This window comes from Vanessa atalanta, chromosome 17 (genome assembly GCF_905147765.1).
Source record: "Vanessa atalanta chromosome 17, ilVanAtal1.2, whole genome shotgun sequence".
NCBI classification, from domain to species: domain Eukaryota; kingdom Metazoa; phylum Arthropoda; class Insecta; order Lepidoptera; family Nymphalidae; genus Vanessa; species Vanessa atalanta.
This window is the reverse complement of record NC_061887.1, coordinates 9,134,219-9,155,281: the sequence shown is the minus strand read 5'-3', so window position 1 is coordinate 9,155,281 and position 21,063 is coordinate 9,134,219. Positions and strand designations below refer to the sequence as shown.

The following is a 21,063-nucleotide window of genomic DNA, read 5'->3' as shown; positions in this document are numbered from 1 at the left end:
TTATCAAATAATATATATAATTAATATCTACTTTTACAATATAAATATTCTGACGAAAGGGTAAATTAAAAATTATATATTTAAACAATTTTATTACTCTTAGCACAACTTCATACATAAACTATAACAATACACTTGTTAACAACATATCAAATTAATATCAGTGTAAAAATAATACATAGTCTTAAAATGTAATAATAATAAATAGTCTTAAAATGTATATCAAACTAAAAAAATGTGTTGATATTTGCCATATCATGTCATTTTTGTCTTTTCTGATCGAAGAAGGAATAATGATATACAAACCTGAGACTACTAACAATTCTTGACTAATATATATCTTGATACAACTTTCACAGTTCCAGTACTAGGTTGGACGCCGTTCAAAACGCCAATTTTGATTACCTTTTTTTTGAATAACAATATCGCCTCAAATCGATGTCAAATTTCGCTTTGTGGTTGGAGTATACTATACATATAATTTATATTTTTATATAAGTCATGTGAACGTCTTTAGAGTTTGTCAATCAATTAAAGCAAATTTGACATATTCCAGTAGCAGGACTTAGGCTAAATAAGCAACTTTGACCTTCAATTGACATAACAACATGGGTCGATGTCTAGGAGAGTCTTTGGTATTCCTTAAAGATTTTTGTAGAAATAGAAATGTTGGCGAAGTAGTTGACGGAACTTAAGTAAAACAATTTGAGCATTTTACTTCCAAAATTGTATAAGTAGAAGATAAATAAATCAAGAATTGTTTATAATTGCATAGAATATGTAACTCTATGGTTTTGTCTCACTATTATATTGAAATATAGTATAAGTCAATATTTCGATTGCAACGGAAACTATGTAACGTTTTATTGAATACATATTTTTAACGAGAAAATATTTTATAATCTCACCACTTCGCGAGATCCAGCGAGTCATTCGGACAGTTTTAATCATTATATCACAACAGATACATACATTTTTACACTGACAGAGAGTTTAAAACATAAAAACATATAAATGTATTCCTTCCCGCGCCCCTATTACCAGCTTTGTTGTAACATGATTTTTCAAACAACCTTTATCCACCGAATAAATTAATAAAAAATGCCGATTTAAATCTTAATCGATTGTTCTAGAAATGCACCTAAATCCATAGCCATATAGAACTGTTTGATTAAAAATATTGTCTAAAGTCTGTGGTATAGACTCTATATATAATATTTCTTGAAGCATGACAGACACACATCAATCAAATACTTAACGAATATTAAAAGCCCTAATTATTACGTGTAGTAAAATAAATATCATTTAAAAAGTTAACATTGTCTATGGTTATAATTAAAGACAGAAATAATCTGTATAACAGCGTGCAGCTTCGTGAATTGACTAAGTTTTTATGGGAACATTGTTAATTCTGTGTTTCATCTTCATAACGTTTTGGTCGGGTTGTCAGAATTTTGATCCTGTTGCTTGATGAGGTTCCAGTAGTGACCCTTTAATTTCTTCAATTGGTCATGCGTGCCCATCTAAGGAAAAATTAAATTTCAACGTTTAAATATCTTTACGTTTACTAGAGTTTAAACGTAAATATTATATTATTAAATAACTTTTTTTATAAGCAGGTAATTAGGTGGGCTTGTAAGAGGGCCACCTGATGGTTATTGGTCACCATCGCTTATAGACAACGCCAACGCGATCCAAACTTTGGAACTAAAATGTTGCGTCCCTAATGCTTGGCTCTCTACACTGACTCACTCACCCTTCTAACCGGAACGCAATAATCTTAACTATTGCTGTTACGAAGCGTATCTGATTAGTGGGTAACTAGTCTAACAAATTTCTGAATTAATGAAAAAGTGTTTTGCTTAAAATTCTATCAAAAAATGTATTAAAATCTTGATCATACAATCACAATATGTATGGAACCCGTAAACTGTTAATGTATGTTTCAAACTACTTTTTTTAAAATGTAATCTAGGCGCTAAAACTAAAAAGTATCTCATCGGTAATCTTGATTAATGCAGATAAAACCGGTTGAAACCGATATTGAGGGTCATATATATATATATATATATATATCTTTGAATTTCAACTTACCTCTATTATTTTTCCCTTACTCAATACGACGATAAGGTCAGCGTTCATGATTGTAGATAATCTGTGTGCTATCACCAATACTGTTCGACCTTTCGATGCTGTTTCCAACGCAGTTTGAACCACTTTCTCACTCGCAGAATCTAAGGCACTGAAAATATCAATATATTTTAAAAAGAGAACAACTTCTTTCTATTAATAGATACAAAAACAATTTAGTAATGAAATTATTGTTCTGAAAGAATTTTGGGCACAGCGGCCATTTTTATTGCAAAAAATACAAGAAATATTACAGATATGAGAGAAAAACTCACTCTATTTCTTTACTATCACAGTTCGATGAGACGACAATACGAAACGGCCATAAAGAGAGAAAGAGAGAGAGAAAAACTTAATTTCACACGCGGTAGAGTGCCGCGTTTTAATTGTTAGTTGTCTGTGTTCTAAATATTACAGCACTGGTAATTTGGTAAGTATGTCAACTCTAAATTTTAGGTACGTCTAGTTAAGACGATGTTTGAAATATCCTTCGATTATAGGTTCATGTTATAATAGCATGCTTCTATTTATTATCATGAAATATATGATATCGTTACCTAGTTGCTTCATCCAAAATCATAACGGGTGGATTCTTAAGGACTGCTCTTGCTATGGCGATTCTCTGTTTCTGTCCCCCACTTAAAGACATGCCACGTTCTCCTACCATAGTGTTGTACCCGTCAGGGAAACCACGGATGAAATCGTCAGCATTCGCGGTTTTTGCTGCTTGGTAAACCTAAAAGTGTTCCATTACTTTACAAGTATGTTATGAAGGCGATATTAGGAGTTCATTTAATTTGATAGTAGGTGTTTCAGGGTCGTAACGTAGGGACGTAGTGTTTAATCCATTCCAATGGCAGGAGGAGTAAAGATAAATAACCAAAGTATGACCTTGAATTGATATGATATCATTGGATGAAATTTAAGTAATCTATAGAATTTGAATATTGGCAAAGTTGTAATCGTAACTGTAGAAGTAAACTTAAATTCGATATAAGTAGTTCAGTGAAATAGTATTGTATTAGAAATATAGATATATTAACCAATAACCATCAATAACTGTTTGTAATGCATATTATAGAAGATATATTAGCAAAGCGCAAGGACTGCAGCCATTAGAACGATAATAACTATGGTTAACTATATGAATACCCCATATAACTGTTCCATATTGAAGTAAATTAAAAAAAAATGTATAACTGTATAAACTAGGCTAAAACTTGAAAAAAAAAAAAATATAATGAGCATTTGTCTATCTGGACCACCTGGCAAGTATTCAACTCAGCTGACATTAGCAACATTTGGCACGTTAGCTACACATTACATTAGGAAGGCGCTGCCAAGCGGGGGACCTAATTACATGTATGTAATTACACTGGTATAATAACATTTGAATTAATAGAATTGCCGAATAATTGGCCAATATGAGTAAAACCTCGTCCGGATAGGTAACTACTCTTTATTTTTCCTGCTAAATAACTCTTAGTTTTTTGGTTTTTCGGTTTGAAATATGAGATATCAATTTTAATAACAGATACAAGGGACATAACTTATTAGTTCTCAAGATTGGTAACGCTTTGATGTAAGGAATGGTACAAATATTTCTTACAGCGCTTTCCTCTGAACTCTTTTGGTTAATGGAGTAATTTAGGAGTCGATAACTATTGTGTTATATATATACCTAGCATTACACAAGCTTATTTAACCTTTGCTCCCATAGAATAGAAAGTGAACAGCCTGGATAAGTGCATTTGGTGAGCCAATATCACCTCTCTGAAGGAGAAGGCTTGTTTGGTTTGAAGCTTGTTCCATCAAAATGTACTACGGGTGTATAGTGCGGCAAAAGTTTTGCATGATGTTTTCCTTGACCACAGACGAAGACGAAGGAACACGAGACGAATTATAAATACAAATAAGGCAAACGTACACTCAACGGAACTTGGTCGGATATTAATGAATATCCCTCTTGTTAAAATTCACGTGTCCAATTCGCCACGTCGACTGTTATCCAACGGTTATATTAATCACTGTTCGTCATTGGTAGAATAACTTATATGTTGGCGATAACTACACAGACGGCAATCTTATCATCGTATAAGGCCACCTTTAGTGGCAGATAGTTATTGTCTTAATAACAATTCAACTCACCTCAGCATCACTGGCTTCTGGGCGTCCATATCTGATATTCTCCTTAACAGTGGTCGCAAATAAAACAGGCTCTTGACTTATGAGTCCTAGGGCCCTGCCCCGAAGCCAACGACAGTCAAATTCTCGAATATCGACATCATCTATCGTTACTGCGCCGGAGTTTACATCGTAGAATCTAGAAAATTAAATTAAGTTAAATAATATATAAATTTAAAAGATCAGCTACCTTACGACAAGAGCTACCTAGACGACAAAGAGTTAATTTTTTTGACATAGTTATACGGAAAATGGGCCACCTGATGGGAAGTGCTCCCCAATGATCATAGACAATGGCGCTGTAAGAAATAATTATTATCCCTTTCATCGCCAATGCCCCATTCACTTTGAAAACTAAGATGTTATGTTCCTTGTACTAAGTGTTGTTACTGTAGAATGGCGGTAGAATATATGACGAAGGTGGTACCTACCCAGTTGTGCTTGTACAAAGCCCTACTACCAAGTAAGATTATCCAAGCTGGATTAAATTAACAGCCTGTACATTTTCCACTGCCAGGCTAAGACCTTTCCCTTGGAGGAGAAGGTTTTGGAGCATAATTTTTAGTTTAATTTTAAGAATTTCGTTGATATTAGACACTATTATTTATTTATTTTTTTAGCATTAGCAGCCCGTAAATGCTGGGATAAAGGCCTCCTCTCCCTTTGAGGAGAAGGTTTGGAGCATATTCCACCACGCTGCTCCAATGCGGGTTGGCGGAATACACATGTGGCAGAATTTCGTTGAAATTAGACACATGCAGGTTTCCTCACGATGTTTTCCTTCACCGCCGAGCACGAGATGAATTATAAACACAAATTAAGCACATGAAATTTCAGTGGTGCCTGCCTGGGTTTGAACCCGAAATCATCGGTTAAGATGCACGCGTTCTAACCACTGGGCTATCTCGGCTCTATTTATTTATATATTATTTTATTTTTATTGTAACCCTACTTGCTATTTGTTATAAACACTTGGAATTCTTATTATCGTAATAGGAAAAAGGGAGATAGCTATAGAGATAAGGGATATAGCATTGACAACTTAAAATCCCAAAGTATGTTTGTAATTAATTATACGGCGTTAAGTTGTTAATGTCTGAATCAAAAAACAATACCAGAGATATGAGTTTGTAAGTTTGTATTAAATAAATATGTACAAAATTATACTTTAAATTTATATAATAATATTAAATAATCATTACCTTTCAAGTAAAGTGGCGATGGTTGATTTCCCATTACCAGATGTACCAACAATAGCTACAGTTTTACCCGCAGGTATCTTCAAGTTGAAATTATTCAGGACAACCTTAAAAATATAGACATATTATTGTAAATTCCAAAAATAGCAACAACTTATATATAACTGGGTATCGCCCGCGACTTCGGTCTTCTTTTAGGGATTGGTCTTCAGGTATGAGCATAAAAAGGCCTGTGTTCTTCCTTGGAGTTCAAGCTTGCATATTCAATTTAATCGAATTCGCTTCAGTGATTTGGTCGTAAAAGAGCCACAGACAGACAGAGCTACTTTCGCGTTTAAAATATTATTGAATCGAAGTTGTTTTACGCGGCTTACAGTAGAATAAAATGGCAGAAATCGTCACGTAAGGAAAAGACGTTATGCCATCCAGGCGACTTTCTCTCTCTTTTTCTATCTCTGTCTCATTTTATAAGGTTTTAAGTTATTCTTTGTTATTGTTTTAATGCACGGGATTTTTAATATGAATATTATTTTTTGTCATTTCCTTGTTCTTATACCATTGAGAAGGTTTGGAGCTTATTCCGACACGCTGAACTAAGCAGAATTTCATTAAAATTAGACACATACAGGATTCCTCACGATGTTTTATTTCATCGCCGAATACGAGATGAAATTCACCAGCGCTTCCCTGGATTTGAACCCACAATCATCGGTTAAGGTTTTCTAATCACTGAGAAATTTCGGATCAGATTTGTTACAATAACTTAGCTTATTTAGCATTAGCATTAGCAGCCTGTAAATTTTCCCACTGCTGGGCTAAAGGCCTCCTCTCCCTTTGAGGAGAAGGTTTGGAGCATATTCCACCACGCTGCTCCAATGCGGGTGGCGGAATACACATGTGGCAGAATTTCGTTGAAATTAGACACATGCAGGTTTCCTTACGATGTTTTCCTTCACCGCGGAGCACGAGATGAATTATAAACATAAATTAAGCACATGAAAATTCAGTGGTGCCTGCCTGGGTTTGAACCCGAAATCATCGGTTAAGATGCACGCGTTCTAACCACTGGGCCATCTCGGCTATATAGATAAATAAATACTACTTACCGCTTCAGGTCGCGTCGGGTACGCAAAAGTTACATTTTTAAATTCAATATCGCCGTGGAATTCGTGGTATTTAATTGTCTTAGTGCCGGACGTATCCATAACGGGTTGCTTGTTTATGTACTGAAAAAAAAAATGTTAAGTAAATAAATTCGCTGTTCATGAACTGATTGTGCGGGGAGCTAGAAAATATTGGGCTGTGAGTTTTTAGAATTCGGCTTATCGGTACAGTACAGATTTAAGCAAGATATTCTAATCCTATTCATTAGTTATTGTACGGCCAAAAACTTATACTTTGTATTGAGTTGTTCTGGTTTTAAGGACGAGCCAGTATAATAAGCTAGTATCATTATCGGTGATTGTAATATCTGGCTTTTTGGTCTGTGGGCGATGATGACCATTTATCATTCCATACTTATTTTTCTTCGTTTCTTGCCGGTTCTTCTCGATATATTCTGAATCAGTGGTAGCTTTACTTAAAATAGTTTGTTAAATGACGATTCAAAAATGCTTGTAAAAGCCTACTTGAATAATTATTATAAAGAATATTATGATCTTAATACCGTTCTGATAATCACGCCATAATTAAATGGGAAAATATTTGTGTAAATCTGTTTGTAAGTAAGTGTAAACTAAGAAATTTAAAGCATTATTTATAATAAAAACGACTCAAACCTCAAAAACCCTTCCTCCAGCGCTGAGACCTTTAACAACCGATCCGAACAACAGCGACAGCTGGGCAACCGACCGCTGGACTGTTTGAGCGTTGACCAAGAACGCCATGACGTCACCGGCCGACATCTGACCAGTTGACATGAGGTGACCGCCGAGGAACATGGTCGCCAGCACCATGCTGAAAAGTTGCCCTCCGATTTAAAGAGGAATACATCACTCTATTTTTAATCTTCAGTCTCAAAATTAAAAATAAATATTCTGACAAGGATACCACGTCGTGGCAAAGAGGTTCCATTCTTTAGTTATATGTCGAAATCAAACTATAGGTCTAAAGACCTCTTCTCGTACAAATAGAACATTGAAACAATATTTTCAAATAAACTTGTTTTATGCAATAAAAAAAGCGGACGTGCAAATGGGGCACCTGATGGTAAACGCTCACCACCGCCCATAGACATTGGTACTATAAGAAACATTAAGCATTCCTTACATCAAACCAATGCGCCCCCAACCTTGGGAGCTAAGATGTCATGTTCCAAGGGACAGGACAGTTTTAACCTTATTTTAATGCTGGTACAATTTCGTCTATATATTTATTTTAGTTTTTATATATATATCGATCAAGTAAAGCTCTTTATTTAATTTATTTACTTTTCAAACAATACACTGGTTATTAGGTAAGGCTTGACGAAGCTTCTACCTCTATAATAATCTAATAACCTCTATAATTGTCTGGCTAACACCATTAATGACCAACTTACCCATTTAAAAATAAGTTGGTCCCAGCTTGGAACAAACCCACACCAAGTCCAAGTTCCATACTTAGATCAGCCGCTGTATCGCATTCCTGAGCAAAGTATTTAGCTTCGTTCTCCTCCCCAGCAAACGCACGAACAGTCCTCATGTTGGCTATGGCTTCTTCTGCTACAAGAGTTGCTTTTTCAATCTGAATATTAAATCACTTTCATAATAATACAAAACGGCAGTCAAATAATGCCACAACGCTCTCCTCATTTTGAAAAGTATTGTAGTCTAGGTCACCTCAATACTAAATTGCGGATTAATACACAAGTGGGGCATAGTTTGGTCCGACACATGGAGGTTTCCGCACGGTAATATTTGCATCGAAACAAAAGATAAATTAAATAAAAAAAAAATGGGTGTTTTGGGACACCTTTTTAGATCGAAGTCGTTTTCGCTATATATTAGGAGCGTTTAAGCCGGATTAGATAGATATAAGTCCATAAAAGACATATGCGGAATATATGTATAGCATCTATTTTTGTACGACACACGAAATGAATCCAAGCTTGTCCTGAAGATGTTTCTTTAAACTTAATAAATGTTGAAACCTTTTTTTTTTTAAATGTTGTACAACATCACATACATTATCTCAATGTAAGTAGCTAAAGCACGTGTTATGGAAAATCAGAAGTAACGACGTTACCACAAACACCCAGACCCAAGACAACATAGAAAATTAATGAACTTTTTCTACATCGACTCGGCCGGGAATCGAACCCGGAACCCCGGAGTGGCCTACCCATGAAAACCGGTGTACATACTACTCGACCACAGAGGTTGTCGATAAATCCTGACTATTTATGAATCAGAGATAATTAATTTAAAAAAAGGAAACAGAAAAACGGGTTTATATAACTTTAAAGCTCGGTTTTGTTAATTTGTAAATTAACTCTTTCCTACTTGGAAATAAGAGCGTCAATTGTCTGTCAAGGTAAAAAAAAGGTCTTTGTAATGTTTAATATTAGTTTAAATTAGTTTAATTTATTACCGTTATTGCAAATATGCTATGGGACTTTAAAATCATTGAAGATATTAGTATTTTATAATAAAATAACTTATAAACTATATAAATGTAATACAATCACCTGAGCTTGTGCTTCTCTGGAAAGTTTCCTCAGTAAGGAACCAATAAATGTTCCTCCTACCACTACTGATGGTACGCACAACAATGTCAGTCCTGTCAAATGTGGTGAGATTACTAACAAACTCACTGCAGAACCGACCACCTGAAGACAAAATTGTATACGATATAATAATATACATAACATAACGAAAATGGTTGGGCACGACCATCTGGGTGAAAAAGATATTTTCAATAGCTATTTACGTCTAAATAAAATTCAAATTTGAATGGTCAGTGAACCAGTGTTTAATTATAAGCACATTTAATTTTAAGCACATGGGTTTACACACATAATGTTTAAGATATAATGGTTTGCGCCTCGGGGGTGAATTGACTGTGGAAATGATTCATATTTCATAAAGCACTAGTCTATAGACAATGGTGACCACTTACCAGAAATCCATTTACGATTATTTGTATGCCTAAATAAAATATATGAAAAATATGTATATTTATTAAGACTAGACAAACAGCAAGAAAAACAAAAGAAAACATGTTCTTAAAAAGATGAATTTTAAAATTCAAGCAAGTATTTTGATTTACGTGGAAAACATGACTAATAAAAACTGTATGTCATGACACTAAGTACAGCACATAATATAATTTCCAAAGCAGACCATTTTCCAAACATACTCATTAAAGTAAAAGTAAAATATTGTTACTACAGTGTAAATATAACAATGTTTGACATATATAAGGCTTATTATAGAAAAGCAATTAAGGACAAACTTACTTGGGTTATAGCTCTCAAACCACCTGAGATTGTTTGTTTAAATGAGCTCTTAAAGTCCTGTACATCTACAGTTATTCTGAAAATAAAATAATAGTTTTCGATACTAGTAAAGCTTATTTTAAATTTATAATAAATGCAGATTATTTTTCGCTATATTCATCATCAATATATATAAACACAAAGTTACAATTTAATATAATATCTTAATAGTGGCTCAATTAAAATAAAGAGTAAATACTATCTCTTTTATAAAATGTTACCCAGAAGTATTCAAGGTACCTGTTGACGAGTTCACCAGTTCTCTCTTGGTCAAAGAATGCCATGTCTTGCTGCAGAATCGATATAAACAGATCTTGCTTCATTTGAGCTGCTACCCTTTCACCAACTTGAGCTAGTAGATGAATGTAGAAAAATGTAAATATTGCCTGAAAGATACAATTATAGATTAAATTATTTTAATAAACAATACTAGAACTTGTTCATGATACTAACTATAACATCACCTTATAAAATTTTGCATAGAAATATGATAATTATCACAATTTAACAATACATTATATATGTATATGATATAATCAATGTGCAAACAAAAAAAAAACAGGCTTTGTTTATGACGAATTTGTATTGACAGCACAGAACAGAGGGACAAATCATTATTCATTTGTTTATAATGCATTCTATTATAAATGTTTTATAATAACTTCAATTATTTGCTTTAAAGTTATAATGGGAAAAAAATGAATGGAGCTATTGAAAATAGTTTACCTGTCCAATGTACAATGATACCATTTTCAAAGCAGGCATCTTTATTTCTTCAATAAAATCTGCAGTGGGATTGGTTCTCATACCCGCTAGTACATTCACAATCACACCCAACATTGCTGGAATGTATACATTTAGGAACGCTACAGCGAGGGCCGACTGAAACAGAAGTTTATTTATTTGTATATATCAAACTATTGACTCACTGATAATTTAAATACAGTCTATTCCAATTTCAGGAGAAGATAAACAAATCTTAGTTTTATACATTTCAAGTAATTTACAGCTATGCTACACAATTCAGTTAATATTATCTTAATTTATAATATAACACTAGAATCTACTATAATTTGCATCCAGTTCTGATGACAACATGACCAAGACTCGAAACAGTTTTTTTACAAACCTTTAATGAATACCATAAATTATTCAAGATATATTGCCTTATGACATCAAGTCAAGTCAATGTAAAATTTAGTTTATTTATCTTTCATTTATTTATAATTTGGTTGGAATGGCCTATAGATGATACCTTTTCTGACTGTAGTTAGTGGTATTAATGTCTAAGTTACAATTTTTACTTACAGCAACAGCTGCTGCCAATAACCACTTATGTGGCAGAAGATACGCCCAAAACCTTTTCCAGTCAAACTTGGCACTATCATCATTATAATTCGGCCTTCGTTGAATAACTCGAGATAGGGTTGCTTTACAATGTACAATACCACTACTATAAAGTAATCGCGCAGCTAACCCTAAACTGACGCCAGTGCCCAGCTTCCATGGGCTACAGAGTAACAAAACGCCTCCTTTCACATCTTTCTCTGCTGAAGATTTAACATTCGAAATGTAACGTTTCACAGCGTCCGATGGTTTGTTTTTTGCAAAATTTACAAAGTAACTATTATTTCTAACTGGAAGTAACCTGTAAATGATATAACGTTGATATTATTTCCTGTTAAAACAGGATAAATCGAGTAAATATTTCGGTAATTGGTTAGAACAAAATTATGTTTAAAAACCTTTGTCGCATAAGTTGGCAGGAATTCATGTGCAATAACTGCCACATGTTGATGATACTTTTCGTTTTAAATATTTAGAATATAATCATTTAGTCATGATTATTTGATAAGAAAAGTTTTATGATACAAATTAATTCGATTACGTTAGTATCATTTTGACATTCCATCTACAGTGTTTCAATTGTCAAAGTCAAACAATGTCAAAAATGACTCGGATACTTTGTAGGAGAAACGATGATTTATAATGTATTGAATATGCTTTGCAATAATCAAAAATTTAATTATTTTAAAAATCTGTTTCTTAGCTTTACTAATAAATTACCTGAAATAATTTAGAAATGATACACGCTGTTTGTTGTTATGTACTTACTTATATCTTTTTAAGCCTTAGCGAATATTTTGTCTTATTATAATATAATTAAATACACTTATAAATATCAATCTACAATTTTAGGTTACATTACAAACAAACAACAAGTTTTACGACAGTCTACAAGTTTAGAAAAACATACACTATGCATATTAAACCTATTAGTGTGGTAACGTATTAAAAACTCGTTTTAGAATGTTCCTAGGTGAAATCTTATAGGATTGGCTAAATGTGATTCCATTAGTTAGCCAATATGTTATGCACTGGCACTGTACATAGGCCTATCTCAAGGTGCGCTTTCAGATCTCCACCTTTTACAAGCAATTGGATCCCACCACCTTCATCGATCCACCTAGCTGAAGGGGGTCCTACTATCGATTCCGGTATCTTTTAGATCTTATCTTCTCCAACGGCTATAGTTGGTCAACTCATTCCCACTTCAATCTGCTTATTTTATAAGCTATATCAGTAACAACAGTTTCTTCTCCGGATAATCTATTTTCTGATTTTTTCTCTCAGAGGTACTCCGAAAATATCTTTAAATAGCTTTTAAATAATTCTGAAGAACAACGTGCTTATAAGCAACAAACTGTTGGCTCACTAATTAGAAAAACTTAAAAAAAAAATATAAGTTACGTATAAAGTACCTACTTCTAACACTTCGACAATTTAAATGGCTTCTTATTTGTTTTGAGATAATAAACGTCAATGCCTACTTGGATATTTGGTAAGTAAAGGATATTGCTTATCAGCGAAATTAATTTGAAACATAGTTAAGGTATAGCATCAAAATTTGCTGTAATAATCTATACGCATGTCATACTCTTAACAATTGAGAACAAAGCCCTAGCAAACGGTGATTAAACCTAACCACCCTTTATTGTAATGCTATAATCCTTTCCAACCCTCAATAACCCTCCGTTACAAATGGGCACTACAAATCGGCAATAACGGCCGGGCTATAAAATGAATTAACATTTGACCGCAACGACTACTGGATATATAATATTTTCTAAATAAAAGACAATAAATATATTTTATTTACACATAAAAAACCGAATTTTAAACTAAAGATTATATTTCAGAACATATAACAAAAAAAAATGAGTAAATTAATATTTTTTATATAACTATAATTTTCTACACTTTTTTATCGACTTCAATCTCCTCAAATAAACATATGAATTATAATGAAATTAATTTATCATTTAATATAAGCCTAATTAAATTATACGATTTGTTTATGAGTTATTTAAACGATATGAAATCCTAAGAAGATACTAACTTACGAGTACACTTCTATTACTGAATTTAAAAAACTTTAAATTACACTATTTATGGTAATTACATATAACGATACAAAAGCACAGTACTCCCGCATGTAACATGGAATACCAAATATAACCTCCTTGAATAAAAAACATCATACAGACAAAAAAAAACTATTTTAAAAATCGAATCGTATTTCTTCGCTCTCCGCAATCACACAGATGGTCAAGTGGCGCGTGTGCACCCTGATTTTGGCGCCAATAAACCTATTGTTTAACACAAGTGCCGCGAGTTTAACGCAATTATTTGTATATCGCTGTTTTTTATTTGATTTTATGCCATTTAAAGTTTCGAAAGGCATTCTTTGTGTATTATTTTTGTAAGTACTATTATTTTACAAGCCTCGTTTTATTATTAGGGTAAATTTTATTGTTTCTAGTATAGTAACTAATTTTAGCCAATAAGAAAAAGGAAAATAGAAAAATCGTTCAACATAGATTTTTTTTAATTTATTATATGTAATTAAATAAAATATTAGGTAGCATAACTAATGATTGATTAATTAAATGTTATTTACGAAGTTTAAATAGTACCTAACCTAACCTTATGTTTATAAGGATAATTATCCTCGTCAGTATTTGTGTCCGATAAAAGCAATAGATATAACATGTACTAATTATTCACTTTGCCTATTATTAAAGTTTGAATAAGATTAAAAATATGAATATCAAGATAAGTGTTAGTTACAATACAATAAAATATACTTAGATGACAAAAAATTACGAACATTAAATGTATTCATTGATTTCCATACATATCTCATTATATATTTAAAGGCAAGTAAGTACCTACGTCTGCTGAGTTTCTTGGTGGTTTTTATAGGTAGATTGTGCTTTCTAAAACTGTGGTTGGATTATTTAATTATCTTTCTCATAAGATGTTTCAAAAGCGAAAGGGATTAACTGAATAAATTATAGATACATACATAATGATTTGGGCATATTTACTTTTTTATTTTGAATTCGGTATTCTTGATTATATAATACTTTATGTAGGTAATACACACATCCATATGGGTAAGTTTTTTATTACAAGATGTTTTAACAAGTACTTCAGAAGAAAACAGACACATGACCACTTCAGTAAGATTTATTATTATTAGCACAGAATATGTGGATAGAACATTATGATTCTTTATATGTAATTTATTTAGTTCTAAATTACCAATTGCAATTTACAGTTTTTTTGATAAAATAATTAGTAATATTAGTTAAGTTAACTTTAAAATTAATTTAATGGCTAAAACAGCTTTCCGAAAGTACCACTGCCTTCGCCTACGTTAAAACGAAGATAAAGAAACCGACTATTTTTCTTTCTTAGTTCATTTTCTGTTATCCTTAATTATATGGATTTTTTATTGTGACATCTCCAAATGAATAAGGAAAAATTAATACAAATAGAAAGATGAGTTCGCTATATACAATTAGTATTTGTAATCGAAACAAATCAACTGTGTTTGCACAACTATCAAAGTTATTAAATAAAAGTAAGAAAAGTGTGTCAACAATTTTCTATTTACCCATACATTAATCCTGTGATAGTTTTCAAATAATCAGTATATAATAAGTTATAAATACGTAATAGGTAGATGCGATACCAATAGCGTCGAGACAAGCGATGTGTGTGACTTATACTGTATTACTGTAAACCTACATAAGCTGTAGATTCCAAAGTTTTCGGTTAAACTTGGGTAAGGTCAATATATGTGAAATGTGAAAGAGACTGGATATTTCGGTGAAGAAATACTCAGTGGCTTAAACGGGGTTTGTAATTTTTACGCACAATCCTGTGTTTCGTAAAGCACATCAATCCGTTGTTCGGGCAGGTGAAGTCTATCCGTTGGATTTATCGTCCCATTGGATTATTGGAGTAACGAAACAGAGAGAGCACATGGCCGAAATCTGTGGGAGGACGTCATCATATCTTATATTGACAAATATATTTTTTTGTCCCTGAAACTATTGCACCAAATTTCAAGACGTCATTTTTTATTAACAGAAAAAGTTACAATTAAGGTATGTATGTTCTTATGACAAATAAATTGAACTCAAGTTTCTGTGAATTATCTATACAATACAAAGACGACTCACTGTTTTTACTTTAGATATTATTATGACAATGAAGTATTTAATTTATGCAAGTACAATAATACAAATACTGAGTTTAAAATCCATAATATTTGACACATTTAATGTGTCAAATATTATGTAATCTTTTCCCACACTGACCACAATAAATTATAAAGTCACCGTCTGTAATCCCCAAAATTCATTTTGATAAATTCTACTTACAATGTCATGAGTTATTACTAGTATCATAACGATGACATTAGTGATAATAATAATGATGAGTAATGATGAAGAAAAATATAATGATGACTAATATACTATAAGAAAAAACTATTTTTTTAGAAAGTATTTCTTCCATAAATGAATTGCCATTCAAGTATTAAACACTTAGTCAAAAACATAATAATAATTATTTTAAGAACTACACTAATAGCTTACTATATTATAATATAATATTCATGAAAATACTATAATACCTAAGATTTTAAATGAACATGGTTATTTTTATTACTAACAGTATTTAAAACGGGATATTTACCATGTTTTTTATTTTTATTTGGTGGAGCTCGATATTTCGACATTATCTACGAATGTCTTGTTCACGAGACTATAATACCTATTTTAATAGTCATTTCTTTAAAAAACCAAACGAAAATTGACGAAAAATGTATCGCAAAGGTCGAAGTGACACGTATTTTAGGTTGATTATTTCAAATTCTAGATAGTTTTTTTTTTGTATTCATAAATTCAGACAATTTCTAAAAAATACATTGGTAAAGAAGGTATATTATTCAATACAAGATTATATAGATGATAAAAAAGCGTGAAGTAAAATATATTTGTTGACTTCCAGGCATACATACTGTATTATAAACATATATAATTGTATTTAACTAACATAATTTTGTATTTTTAAATGTTGTGAAAGAGTAACTGCTGTGTTTCTTTAAACCTACCAGTTCTTCTCTGTCTGCATTCCGAACCTGTGGTAGCTTCGCTTAATATTCAAAAGTGCCTGTAAAAGCCTACTTGAATAAAGTATATTTTGATTTTGAGTGTGACTTTACTTAGTGGCCAACTGTATGCCCCTATTTACTTCGAAGCTTTAACAGTTCATTTAGACACATTATAAAAAATCAAAGATAGATTCATAGGAACGACTGTAACTCGTACGATAAAGATTTGTAAATTTAAAGTTGAAACTCTAAATAATAACATTAAGTACAAACGTACGTACGAATACAAATTATTATTCATAGATATATTTAAAGTAATCATTTGCACAGATGTGAATGATAATCGAGCAATATCGAATGACAAATTCTAATATCGTTTAATACCATAATTTATTGTTTGTGGTGACATCAAAATATGCAACCATTAACTTTCCCCTGTCTCACCGAATGGTTAGGGCGTGATGCTATAAACTTACGTGAGATTAATGTTTTTATTATTACATGAATTTAATTTGACTTTTGAATATTTATTTTGTTTTAATAAAAATATTATAGACTAAATGAATGTTGGCGAATATGGCGAATAAAATATATTTTTATTAATTATTTTAAACATTATATAGGTATGTATCAACATAAAAACGTAGTGCTTAGGTTCTTTATTATGGATGTAAATATGATCTGTAATAAAAATATACGATTAAAATAATAAATTATTACTTAAATTATAATTACCTATGTCATTTATATTACATATTAGAATGTTATCAACCTTATATAACAATTTTTAAAACCTATTGATTTTAAAGTAACAATAATGTAATTACATAACAATAAATAAAAAAACAAAAATGATATTTAGAAATATGTCATATCTATATAAAAAACTAATTATAGGAGATTCGCTCGCATTTTAGCGGTTGGTCGTCAGAGCAAGTCATAAAAAAATAGCGTATGTCCTTCTTCGGTATTGAAGCTTGCTGCATTCCAAATTGCATGGATGTGTGATTGTCCAATCATTGTTTGGAGATGAAAGAGCAACAGACAGCCAGAGAGACAGAGCGACTTTCGAATTAATAATATTAGTTTAGATTATGTTGATTGACTATATCTACACTCACCTTATATATAATAACTAGCTATCGCCCGCGGCTTTGCTCTCGTGGAAGTTAAATTTATTTACAGATTCACTTAAACTACTACGTTAATTTAAGACCTCTTTGTATACCACATGGGTGTGTATATCAACCCTTAGGTTAGAAAATCCAGAAACGCTTAATTACGCATCTACTCATTTTTTAATCAACTCAAAAATAATGTTTCATGTTTCTTACTTAAAAAATGTCGGATTTTCATACAAACTATCAACCCTATTTCACCCCATTAGGGGTATTATTACCAAAATTCCTTCCTTAGTGAGTATATTCAATAAAACGATCCTACTCACCAAATTTCATGACCCTAACTTTAATAGTTTACGCCCGGCGATGATGAATCAGTCAGTCAGGACTTGTTATTTTATAAGTATACATAGATAAATGGAGACAAGGAATTTAGCATAAACGTTTGTTTTGTACTGTAAAAGTGCACTGAGAAACGTTTTGGCTAAATTGTGATTTTAAAGTCCCCCTTTCACTCTCACCAGTCACTCCGTTAAAAGTGTCATTCTGCTTAGCAAAGCAAACCAAAAAAAAAAAGGAGATTAGACAAAGGCTGATGCATTTTTTTTTCCACGGAAGAGATGCGACTGTTTGTTGTATTAACTAAACTGAATATATATATATATGAATTATTAACAGTATTTGAATTAAACTAAACCATTACATTTATTATTATGTATTAATAGATATTAAAAATCTTTTCAATGAATATTCGAGCAATCTGCTTCAAAATATACCCAAAAATAGTTATTATACAATGTTCTGGATTTTTTACAGTAGACAAACAATACAAAAAAGAAAGTTTAATAGACAGCCTTATTTGGCGGCAAATAAGCAATTTCTACCAGCCAATATCAGGATTAACGACCAATACACAAACCACGACCAATACAATAACGAATATATCGGAAGAATATATAGAAAACCAAAAATATTTAAACAGATTACCGAATCATTATAACAAATGTTATAAAAATTCGAACCAGACTATGGCGGTCGAAAAGTTAAGAAGAGCACATATACAGTGGCGTAGCTATCGTAGGGCCAGGTGGTGCAGTGCACCAGGGCCCCTGAGCTCTGGGGGCCCTCTAACCTAAGCTATGAAAAGAGCTTTGAATATAGATTAAGTATGGATTTAATTTACTTACGATATGTTCAACTCACTGTATCCTGTGCATCCTATTCTTATTACTATCTATAATTTTGAATGCCAATATACGTTAAAGAGGAGGCGAGAACCCGATTCTTTTTTATGCACCGGGGCCCTAACCCACCTAGCTACGCCACTGCACATATACCAGACAATATTAATTAATTATAACACTAACTTCCATACAAACATACATTAACAGTCTGTAAATTTCCCTTTGCTGGGCTAAGGCCTCCTCTCTCTTTAGAGGAGAAGGTTTGGAACATATTCCACCACGCTGCTCCGATGCGGTGTAGTGGAATACACATGTGGCAGAATTTCGTTGAAATTAGACACATGCAGGTTTCCTTACGATGTTTTCCTTCACCAGCGAGCACGAGATGAATTATAAGCACATGAAAATTCAGTGGTGCTTGCCTGGGTATGAACCCGAAATCATCGATTAAGTTGTACGTTTTCTAACCCCTGGGCCATCTCGGCTCTTACACTAACTTAATCTAACATAATAAATGTGAACATAAAGTGATAGCGCTGTTCACAAATTATCAACAGCTTACACAGTCTAGATATTTTTAGCTAATGGTCTTTACAATTTCACGGTGACATATACAAACACGACATGTGTATTATTTCTATAATTTCTATCATGGTTATTGTCTATACCTCCCAACTACCCTTCAGAGAGCGACGTATAATCGCTTCAAAACTTCTAATCCTATTAGGACAGCACACTTGTCCTATGCAAGTGTTTAATGAATAAGATTATAACGACATCAATTCCTACGTACCGAGGGGACTTAAAATGACGCTTGTACAAAACAATTTTTAAATATATTTAATGCACTTTAAATAACTGTTTCATTAAATAACTAAAAATATGTTATAAATCAATATTGAATTAGTTAAATATTATATAAAATAAATAATTATAAGTATTTGTATTGTAGCAACCTTATAGGTATATGGTACAGATAAAATATTTTTGTCTAAATTGCAAACTGAAAACATCTCAATCCCAGAGACCAAGTAGGTATACTAGAGATATTTCATATTATAGTGTGATGATGACTTCATTTAGGAACTAGCTAGTTGCGCAGGAGTTTTATAGAGTACAATAGGGTGTGTAAACATACCTGCTCTATAACTATCACTCTCATAGTCCGAGGAAAAGGCTATCCAACACGACTGGCTCAGGCGTATAAGGTTACTAAATATTTCTTGATAAATTGAGCATTTTTGTACTCAATTTATTAAGATATTAAACGTGCACATACACGTGTATCTACTTATTGTGAATATTGAATAGTATTTAAAAATAGAACTTTTTATTAATTTTAATTTGTAATATTTCGTTTATAACATTGTAAAAAAAACCCAAAAACATTTTAGCGCCGCTTAAGGTGACGTCACAGCTGGTAATGGCCACCCGCGAGGTAGGAAGCCCACCACACGATTTGACTTTAACTATACTTCCAACTTATTGTGACTATCACCATACACACATACTCTTTAATTACAATGAAATACAGTTCAAAATCCCTTGTATATATCAGCAGTTTTTTATTCTCGTAAGTTCAGTCTTGTCGACAGATGGCGTAGCTGAGGATAATACTACTTGTGAAGGCAGGGATTTTATGAGCAATAAATATTGTTTGTTTTCTAATCGATCTGCCTCTTAATGTATGGAGTACAAATGCCTAGTATTATTGAATGTTTGCATGTGTTTGAAATATCGTTCCTGCTGCTAAGAATATAAATTATTGCAATAAAATACCTATATCATAGCTGTGCGTTTTTAAATGAAGGATTTACTTGTCTGTAACGTTTCATTTTGACTAAGGAGTCTGGAATAAGGGTTAATTAAATATGTGTTAAAAGAAAACCTAATATTGTATTGTCATACCGGTTCACCGCGGTAGAATCTACATTCCGAACTGGGGTAGCGTTCAATTTAATTTATCTTGAAAAATTACAAGTCTAAGTGCCTATCAACGGAGGTACATACTTTTTTATTTGATTCACCTTATTTTAGAGGTTTAGTTACATAATATTTTTATATAATTTTTCAAACAAAAAAAATAATATAATTCCACTTTATTTTTGCTTAGCTTTCAAAATATAGTACGCTGCTTATATATATTATGATTACTTACAGTGCTTTTAATTTAATCCCTTTTTCTATAGAATAATAAATAAAATTATTAAAGAAATTATTCTTTTAGAAAAAATATTAATTGAGACCTAAACAAACACATGTAAGCATGTGTTCGATGAATTATAAGTAACTAGTTGTC

General features: G+C 32.0%; 1 protein-coding gene across 1 annotated transcript; it reads right to left on the bottom strand.

Annotated features, from left to right (window-relative positions):
* Nucleotides 1-207: 207 nt before the first annotated feature.
* LOC125070509 (mitochondrial potassium channel ATP-binding subunit-like) lies at nucleotides 208-11,885 on the bottom strand. Its single transcript, XM_047680404.1, has 14 exons — nucleotides 11,736-11,885; nucleotides 11,299-11,638; nucleotides 10,717-10,872; nucleotides 10,231-10,376; nucleotides 9,952-10,027; nucleotides 9,181-9,321; nucleotides 8,053-8,237; nucleotides 7,292-7,469; nucleotides 6,620-6,739; nucleotides 5,517-5,620; nucleotides 4,279-4,453; nucleotides 2,688-2,866; nucleotides 2,095-2,242; nucleotides 208-1,523 (listed from the first exon to the last, which is right to left on the bottom strand). The coding sequence occupies exons 1-14, from the start codon at nucleotides 11,780-11,782 to the stop codon at nucleotides 1,425-1,427; spliced, it is 2,094 nt and encodes a 697-aa protein (XP_047536360.1). The 5' UTR covers nucleotides 11,783-11,885; the 3' UTR covers nucleotides 208-1,424.
* Between the last annotated feature and the right edge of the window lie 9,178 nt (nucleotides 11,886-21,063).